General features: G+C 37.3%; 1 protein-coding gene across 1 annotated transcript; it reads right to left on the bottom strand.

The window, feature by feature from the left end:
* Positions 1 to 916: 916 nt before the first annotated feature.
* LOC117932504 (probable ADP-ribosylation factor GTPase-activating protein AGD8) lies at positions 917 to 8,745 on the bottom strand. Its single transcript, XM_034853776.1, has 7 exons — positions 8,568 to 8,745; positions 8,296 to 8,414; positions 4,542 to 4,974; positions 4,151 to 4,411; positions 1,951 to 2,076; positions 1,394 to 1,495; positions 917 to 1,237 (listed from the first exon to the last, which is right to left on the bottom strand). The coding sequence occupies exons 1-7, from the start codon at positions 8,634 to 8,636 to the stop codon at positions 1,130 to 1,132; spliced, it is 1,218 nt and encodes a 405-aa protein (XP_034709667.1). The 5' UTR covers positions 8,637 to 8,745; the 3' UTR covers positions 917 to 1,129.
* Between the last annotated feature and the right edge of the window lie 1,016 nt (positions 8,746 to 9,761).

The raw sequence follows: 9,761 nt of genomic DNA on the forward strand, positions 1-9,761 counted from the left end.
GATAGAAAAATAGTAATGTGATGCTTAATAAAAATAAAAAGTTATTTTTAGAAACACCAACTCCCACTGAACACTTAACTTTTTTGCAATGTTATCAACTACTGGAAAACTTTTCCAATTCTCCCAAAATTACTCCCTACCTGCTCCCATAATCCAACTCCCAACTGGCTTTAAATATATATATATAACAAGGAGGAGTCACATTTGGAGCCTACCACGAGTGTGCACCCCAGTGACATCACTAGACAATACCATTGAAGGGTGGAACTGGTAGGAATCTTACAGCGTCAATTACTCACGTAGGGCTTCAGGCTTCGGAATCTTATAGCGTCAATTACTCACGTAGGCTTCAGGCTTCAAACTGAATTCAGCTACGCTATCATCCTCAAGAGGCAAGAGCTGTTTCAGCATGGAAACAATTTCTATTCATTGCCCCTCTCCACTCTCATGATTCATCCATGTATGCTGTTTCCTCTTTGCTCCCCAATTTCAGTGTCCGCTCATTCAACCGTCTGGGAGCAGGGGAAATAATCAGATGGGTTTGCATGGTTGCCCAAGGTTCATTAACCTCCACCTCAAGCCTCAGGAATAAACACATTCCTCATTGATAATCCAGCAATCAACCTTTCCAACCAACTGCAAATTCACCGAGCTCACACACACACTCTGAAATTCTAGACAAAGAATGGCCAAAAATGGGTTTTTGCTCTGGTTTAATCCCAGCTCAACTATTTGAATTAGGATCAATGGATTAAGCTCACAAATATGAAAATCTACCACCCTGTGACTCCTACTCCACAACGAGGATAATATTCATTTATTTCCAACAGAACTATTCATCTGCATTCCAATTCCTACTCCAAAGCTTGGGGCTTTCGATTCAAAAGCTGGCACGATTATTAGATAAAAAAAATAAGAAACTAAAAACCAGAAATATGTATATGTATTCAAATCTCAAAAGCAATACCACTTCTACAAAATAAACCAGCCCATTAAAAAGCCTGGATAAACATAAAATCTTATTTTCATCTTCTGAAAGAATTTCATCAACTCTTTTTTACACCCACTAGATAAAGTTTTGGCTGGTATAGTAACAAACTCAGGTGTTTTGAACACAAAATGAAACATATCAGAGGATTCTGTCTTGAAGATCTGTCATTAAAGTTGATGCCAGCGAGCTGAGTTTCTTCCCGGTCTCACCTGCAATACTCTTGAGAGAAGAGTAATCTTGCTGTGCCTGTGAAGAGAAGATCATCAGCAATATCAATCCATATGTAGTGCATTCATGACAAGAAAAAAAAATTACATAAAACTAAACATCATTAGCACAACATTCTTTGAAAATCTTCGAACTTAATCATAAACCGGAAACATCATAAATCTGCAAAGTTACCTGGAAAGAGAGCCGATTGATCAAGTCACCGGCAGAAATATCAAGGGGGGAATTATCTGAACTGTGACCAAAGAGATCAGCACTTGATATGGCCGTTGAACCCTAAGAGAGGAGAGGAACATTAAAGAAAAGATCATGAAACCAGGATGAGTCAAAAGACTATTAAAATCTTATGTTGGACTCCACACTGAAGGTCTCTACATTATGTTTCAGTTCACTTCCATAAATTTCAGTTAAAACCACTCCTGAATGAAACAGGTTAAAATAATAAAGAGCTATTGTCTTTAGGAGCTTAGCAAAACTTATTCTCCAGAGCCTATACCCGTAAATCCTATGCTTTCAGAATTATTCCCAAACCCCAATAGAAGAAAAACCAAGGGAAAAAGAAAGAAATACACTTTCATAAAACATAGCAGTACATTAAAATTCATTCAAATGACCCAGGAATCATTATGCATTAAAGATACAGGAATTCCCATTCCATGGAATAAAGAACACACTGGGAAATAATACAGTTGACAATATTTCAATTAAGTCAGTGAGGCAAGGATACATACTGAGAACTTCTGCAAGGAAACTTGAGAGTCCATGTCATTGGCTTTATTCGGATCCCCGAAATATTGGGCTGATGAGATAGATTTTGCATTTGAGAACTTCCTCCTAGCTTCATCACTTTCCTCAATCTGATAATTGTTAGATGTAAGAATGAAATTGCACTGGAGGAAGAACATGCTTCACATGCAAATTTACAGCTAACACAATAAACTGAAATAGTAATGATATGATAAAATTCAACTTTCTAATCAATGTTTGATGCAATTCATGCTAGGTCCAAAAAGGACCCAAAATTCTAAAAAAAATAATAACCAGATTTTTTTTTTTGATAGGTAAGCACGTCTTTACATTCATACATAATAAATGGTACATAATATTGCTACTACATGTTACTCTTTTGGAACAAAAAGGAGAGATAACTGGATTTGTGATATGTAAGAAATAAACACCAAACAGAAGCTTGTGAACAAATAACTGACATCAAGACGAGTCCAAACAGAAGAAACCATTGGATTCCTTATGCTCCTAAATAAGTAGGGTAAAAACACACAAACACACCCACTCCTGAATCTGCTTCTACTTTTTTCCTTCTAAGGTCCAAAAAACTCACTGCTGCAGAATAAATGTAAAACCTCACTTAAATCTGGTTATCACATCCCAACTTGTTGCTTACAAATTTGAAATTTAGCTATCCTATTAAAATATATTTTGTGGATAATTGATATGATTATACTTAATCTTCAGTTTACTAGCACAGGCAACAGAAACCCTGTCCAAATAGTAGTGTATAAGGGGACGAAGATCTCAAACAAGGAAATTTAAACCTTCTGTGCTATGCATGCTGTAAGATTGAATCTCCAACGAGGCTGTACAAGTTGTTGCTTCTCCATAAGTATGTTGGAACCATGAGTTTGAGCTGTAGTGATAACAGAGAAGCAAACTCCTTCAGGGACAGGGCAACAATTCAAAGTTTACAATCCCCTTTTTTTAATTTCTTTGCAGGTCTTAATTCATTTTTATAGATGGGCCTAACAGCAACCCCATAGTTCCATTTGACAAAATTAGAAGAACACTCAGGTTCAACAACTTTCTAACTTCGCAATTTCTCCTTCCCCATTCAATGTAAAACAGAAGTTGCTTGCTAAATAATATAAGAACCCACCATGCCCAAAATAAGAAACACATGTTCAACATGCCAAGGTTAAAGCTCAGAAATGAACAGCAATAAAAGATCAATGTTCCAAGGCTAAAGCTCAGTAAATGAACAGAGACAAATGATGGATCATCATAGTATTACCTAGCGTAATATAAAAAAGAAAACCAAATGAAGCAAATGGTAATAACGCACTATATGATGATTTCTACACATTCCTCAGCAGCAAGTAGTGAGAAGCATGTGAAGCAAATGGTAATAATGCACTACGTGATAATTTCTACACATTCCTCAGTGGCAAATAGTGAGAAGCATGTGTTTTTTAATAACATGATGGTACAAATAAAGGATAAGAACATTTGGTGACCGGGGCTTTATAGAGTAGAAGCAAGTGATTTTGGTCAGTCCTGCCGTATATCAGTAACGACGTTCCCTTAATATGATAGTATAAATTCATTCAACAGGCTGTTACTTCATTGCCTCTCACTTCCCAACCAAGAGGACTTAAATCTTGTTAAGTTAAAACAGGCTGTCATAAGTTAAAAAAGCTTGGAACAAAAAACTATAACAGGACCACCACCTGCCAGAAAACTCAAACATGTAGTTTAAAGTTCAAGTTAAAAAAGGAATTAATGAATATGCATGTTGACCAGGCTATACTCACCAACATCAACTAGGTTATGCTCACTAACAGAACAAATTATACCCCAGGTCATATATCAGAGACAAGAACACGATGAGCAGCTGAGGCCAACCAGAAACAAAATGCTATTTTAAACTCTAGGTCATTGGAAATTAAGTTTCAATGTTGATACGACCCTCATTATGTTGCCACTCAAATTTAGACCATAAAAGACTGATGTAGCCAGTGTGACAAGCCACATAAGTTACTAGGCAAAGTCAATCTTTAAACCCTTCCAATGATCATATAAGTGAGAATTTACAGTTAACAAGGATATGATCTACTTGGTGAACTGCATATACAAGGAGTAGGATAACCTAGTCTTGGTCAGCCATTTACAAGAAAAAAGATGGGCTGTAAAGCTTACTTGCACTTTTGAGGAATTTGAGCTTGCTTTCTTCTGAAAACCGCTGTCCATGCCATATTCCGCAAAGAAACTTGATGACTTTGGTGGAGATACATGGCTAAGCACATGTGTGCCTCCAGAATTCATCTCAGAAGATTGAACATTTTCAATGTACTCAAAGCGAGATGCAAAAGAAGAGCCAACAGAAGGGGTGTTATTAGTTGAGGTGGAAACAGGTACAGATGGTTCTTCAGGCTTCTGTTCATAGAGATTTTCACTTGGCTGCATCCAAGAAGGTTATTTTGTTAAAGAAAAAATGCACTTTAATTATGCATGATCAAGTAACAAAATTGGATTTCAGAAAAAGTATTCTATGTTAGTTTGTCAATACAGATAAGAGAATAGGATCTACCTTTGTTGTTAGCTTTCTAGCACCAAGCCCAGAACTTTTTCCGGTTCTCCTTGCACCAATAGGCTTCTTGACAGAACTTGACATAACTGTATGAGGAGCTTTCGGTGAAACAGGGACATCAGAGGCTTCTTGCTTTCCCAAAGAACTTTCTTTTGGGGCTTCATTGATCTTAAAATCAGCAAGTCCATTAGTTGCTTGTGCTGACTGTGAAGCAACAGGAGATGATGGCAAACCTGCATCTTCAGCAACACTTTTAGCAACCTCTTTAGAAAGCAATTGCCTATATAACTCGGCAGCTCTTGATGTATATTTAGCCTCAATTTTGCCTCCATCAGACCATCCATGCTGCTTAAAGAAAGCCTGTGCACGGTTGTTTCCCCCAAAGCTCATCATCTTTAACTGCTCTGCACTCCATGAGTCTAAATTTGTAGACCTGGAGCAAATCAATTTTTGGCACAGCAATTAGTAAAACAAAACTATCAAAAAGGGTGAAAAAAAAAGGAGAAAGGATGAAAAGGAAATGCTCCACACATCTCAAATGGTACAAGACAAGATTTCAATAACTAACATCATTACGATCCATATTTGGCGTACACAAAAGTTCAAAACTTTCCAAATGTATATAATTGGAACAACCAAATTATCATCTTCACTTCACTTTCCTAGTCATTTAATGATCCATTTGTTATATCATCAATTGTTTCACACTAAAATATATGGTTTAAAATGCTAGATAGAAAAAGATGGGAATTCCGTGAACTTCTTGTTTCGATGTCACTCCATGAAAGGTATATAAAAAAATTAAACTTTACTTTCAATTCTATGGTTGTTTGTAGCACATCCATATAAAAAAGAGCATATCAAGATAATTATTCCTATAAAAATGAAATAAAGTTGGATGTATTTACCATAAAGTCAAGAAATGAGACAAGGTCAAAATTTATTATTCATAAGCATTGGCCCCATATAGTTGACCATATAAACTCACAATAATAAAAAAAACCATCATTTTCTGTGCAATGTTGTTTTGATCCTTGAATGCTAACCAGAGCTATAAATCATTGAGTAAATAGCTTCATTTTCCATTCAATGTTTCTGTGCAATGTTGTATTGAGTATATATATAGCTTCATTTTCCATTCAATGTTATCTTGAAGCAAAATGTGATTGTAGTCGAGATATTTTAATTAATTCAGTATTAGCATTACATATCTGTGGTCTTAAAATTAAATCAATATCAGGTTCTGACGGTGTATCATACATATTTGGATAAGAAAAGAAGAAATTAATAGGCAAAGAAAGGTATGTATAACTCAATAACAAAAAATGTACACCGAAGTACGCAGGAGGTACGCATGGGGGGCACCTAAAAGAAGCTACAAAAAAAACCACCCTCACTCTCAAGAAGGCCCACCCAATCTACAAAATCAATCAAAGGATTTGACTCTTCTCTTATGCATGTGTTAACCCAAGCTGAAAGTTTACAAAGGAATGAATGTTTTAACTTTGATTGGTTTGTTCCTCATTTTCAAATGCTCTCCGGTTTTGTTCCTGCCATATCATCCAAAAGTATGCAAAGAGGGGCAGTGTTCACATCTTCTTCCTTTTCCTCAATCTTCACTACAAAGGAGCCATGCCAACTAGAATTCTCAAGATCTAGTGATGTAGCCAGGTGGATGTACATTGGATACAACTCAGAGGCAGAACTCACAAGATCTAATTTTAGATCACCTTTATGATCCCAATTTTCCAGATCTTCCAAATGACCGCACATATACACACAAAGCGTTCTTGGGCCAAGTCTGTAAGTTATTCCATCCCTGAGAAACCTCAATCCCAATTACATGAACTCTAACAACCTAGAACGAGAAAATTTTAAAGAATGGCCCTAACCCACTAAAACTTGTAACTTATCAAGAAAAAAAAAAGAAGAAGGCCATTGAAACTTGTAGAAGCTAAAACTCAGGCCAAACAATCAAAGAAGGGAAGAAAAATAACTTTTGCGGGCAACTGCAGAAAACTACAATCTTATTCCATGTCCAATTTATGAGCAAAGCCATACAGGATAAAACTACAAAGGATATTTTGGGTTTTCACACACAATTTCAGTCTGGAGAGGAAAAAAAAACAATTTGATAAGGAATGGAGGAATGATCTGAGGGAGGTGATTGAGAGAGAGAGAGAGAGAAGATAACTGAAGAATTTTGGCTTTGCATGTTGCAGACTGGCCGGCAGCAAGTTTTGTAAGACAAGAACTCAATCACAGTTTCTTAAGGTTGAAAATGGAAGCACAAAGTTAGGTGGGAAAGCTAGGTGATCTTCAAAGGAAAATAGAACAAGGCATGGCCAATTTCAAGGAGAAGTTGCTCTCCATGCAAAGTTGCATCTTAAGTTTATCAATTGACTTACTTCTCTCATCAAGTTTTTCCCCCTGCCGCAAACATCTGTAAATTGCCCTTTACACAGATTCAATTTTCACCTTCAACTTTGCATTAACACATTAAAATACTATTTTAGAGGAAATTCCAAAAAAAAGGCTTCATACTTCTTGATGGTTAAAAGCACAATAATGGTCAATAGGACAGACAGTTTGATAAGATGAACTGGGTTGTAAGAAGAACAAAGCAACCTTCAAGAAAGAAAACCTTGAAATATTGTATATGTAACAAGGCCCCACAAAGTACTCATCCTAACTAGTCCCAAGAGAACAACAAGGAGGAAAACAACTGCTTGTTCACTCATCTAGCCAAATCAGAGATCTTGGTGATTCAAGGCTGCCAACCCTAATAAATGAAATCACTGCAGAGGACTCACCCTTGGCCAAATTATCAACAAGGCATAAGGCCCACCAAGAAGGATCCACCTCCACCTTAAATGGTCATCCCTCATAGAAGAGATAGAGAAAGAAGAATGATATTGGAACAAGAATGTTCAAAAATTTCCTCAACGCTGAGGGGGTCCAAACTTGACTCTAGAGAGCCGTTATGAGGAGGGCATCCCCATCCAGTCCATAATAATTAACAAGATGGGAATTTTACCAAATTGTTTCATAACCTTAACCTAAATAAAATATAAAAAAATAAAAAAATTGATGATGAGGAGAATAGGACTATATACCTCCCCTGCTGAGATTTCCCCTAAGCCACTACAAATGTTAGATCTACTTGTATAAGCATCCTTATATATAAGTGCAATTAGCTCCCTTCCACCTAGCATCTAATTCAACTTTCCAATGAATTCCATCCCCTTGCAACCCAGAACTAGACCAGCTTCCTCCATGTCATACCTTACAATTCAGATGAATTTATGAGATTTACCCCATTCAAATACAAGAAAGTTCTTCCTCAAAATCCAGGATTGGTTTTATGGGTCACAGTAAGATCAATCGAGGTCTTCACTCAAATCTCAGAATTAAATCACCACACAAATTGATCTCAACCAACCAGGACGCCACTTGGTGGGCATAGAGGGTCTTCCATGACCCTCAGCCATGACCGACACAACAAGCAAGTAGGTTAAAATCGACCACATTGGTTATTCAGGTCCTAACTCGAGCAACCAACGAGCAATTTATCACTGTAACAAAATTTGCAGTACTGGCTTATAATACAACATAAACACGTGTATCACTAAGAAATTAAATAAATAAACATAGATCTTAAATCAAAACCCTAGTCGAAATATCAAATCACCAAATTGAACTGCCAAAACCCTAAATCATGGATCAAACCACCAAAACTCAAAATTGAAATCACCTGACGAAGCTGATGTGAACCCCAAGACTCCTATGCACGGCGGAGCAGTCGATGCAGAGGAAGATTCCATACGTGACGGACGCCCAAGTCGGGTTCTTCGCATTACAATCAAAACACATCTAAAAACCAAAAAGAAACAAAATAAAAAACCGAGATCCAATCGCGAAACCTCCAGATCTGAACCAGATCTCAAGAACAGAAAACCAAAAACCAAAATAAAAACAAAAGAAAACATTTAAAAATACCGCGAAGAAATTCAGTAAAGTACAGACCTTGTTGTCGGACTTGGCCTTGAGTTTCCTGAACACAGCATTCTTGTCGGTGAAGCCTTCGGAAGCCATTAGATAAAGAAGAGTAAATTTTCCGAGAGGAGGTGACGGGGGTTTACGGAAGATGGAGACCTCCTCTGGGAAAATGTCAGAAATATAAGCGAAACCGCAAATTGCTTTTTTGTGTTTTCAGAAAGTGTTTTATTTATTTATTGGTACAGGTTTGGATCCAAGTCCCCAAATTGCCCTCGAGTTTTGAGGAATATGCCGAATCCGGCTGTGCCCATGCTTCGGTGCAGTGGGTGATCCGTTTGTTTTCTTTGGAGTTGCACGTAAATGCCCCTCACTACACGTGTGCTTTGGCTCGTGGCATGTGGCAACGTCTTTCTCCGTTGAACCTCAATCCATCTTTGTTGTTAATTCGCTCCTGGACAGAAACGGCCCTGAAATGATACGACGGTTCAGTTTAGTCGGTTGTTTTGAAATGAATTCCAAAATTAAAACACTTCAAGCCACCAAGGAATCCTACGGATTTTACTTAAACTAAGTATTTGACCTTTTGCTAATATCTTTATAACCAACAAAAGTTACTGCATAAGTAAACAATTAAGTCATAAAAACAGAAAAAAAATTCAATATGACCAAAAATAGAGAGATGAAGTATAAGCTTTAATACCTTAAAAGAAAATATTAAATTCCTCTATCGAATTAGTATTAATGTTATATATGTAGGGACTCCTCTCCACGTGTTACCTTCCCTCATTCGAAGTTTTCCATCTGGACCATGAGACTAGACAATAGGCACGATCGGACTCTCTGAATGGACGAAACCACCCAGTCAACCTTTAAGGCATGTTGACCTGCGTAATCATTCGTATATGGCAGATGAATGATTGATGGGACCTCCCTCAACCCGTAAGTCGATGTCAATAAATTACCACACACAACCCCACACCTTCAGCAGGTTGAGGGGACAAGTAACTGCACGATTAGACATCATGTCATATCTTCTGACAACACCTACCAGCCGCCTAAAGCTGTAATGATTATCCTGCCACTTACAGGGCAGCCATCATTACAAAAAAGGTTAAAGTGATTGGTCAACACCATAGTGGCTTTCTCTTGAGCACTATAAAAAACCCTCTTGAAACATAACCCAGGTACACACGCTTAAATTGACCCATTCATTCTCTCCTT

The sequence above is a fragment of the Vitis riparia genome, chromosome 2, assembly GCF_004353265.1.
Source record: "Vitis riparia cultivar Riparia Gloire de Montpellier isolate 1030 chromosome 2, EGFV_Vit.rip_1.0, whole genome shotgun sequence".
Taxonomy (NCBI): Eukaryota; Viridiplantae; Streptophyta; class Magnoliopsida; order Vitales; family Vitaceae; genus Vitis; species Vitis riparia.

Bases quoted from the DNA above. Each gene is read 5' to 3' on its own strand.
- LOC117932504 (XM_034853776.1), bottom strand. From the start codon at position 8,636: ATGGCTTCCGAAGGCTTCACCGACAAGAATGCTGTGTTCAGGAAACTC. The intron at 4,975-8,295 runs GTGATTTCAATT...GATTTGCTCCAG, and splicing joins GTTCACATCAGCTTCGTCAG to GTCTACAAATTTAGACTCAT. The intron at 4,412-4,541 runs GTAGATCCTATT...TCTTGGATGCAG, and splicing joins CTAGAAAGCTAACAACAAAG to CCAAGTGAAAATCTCTATGA.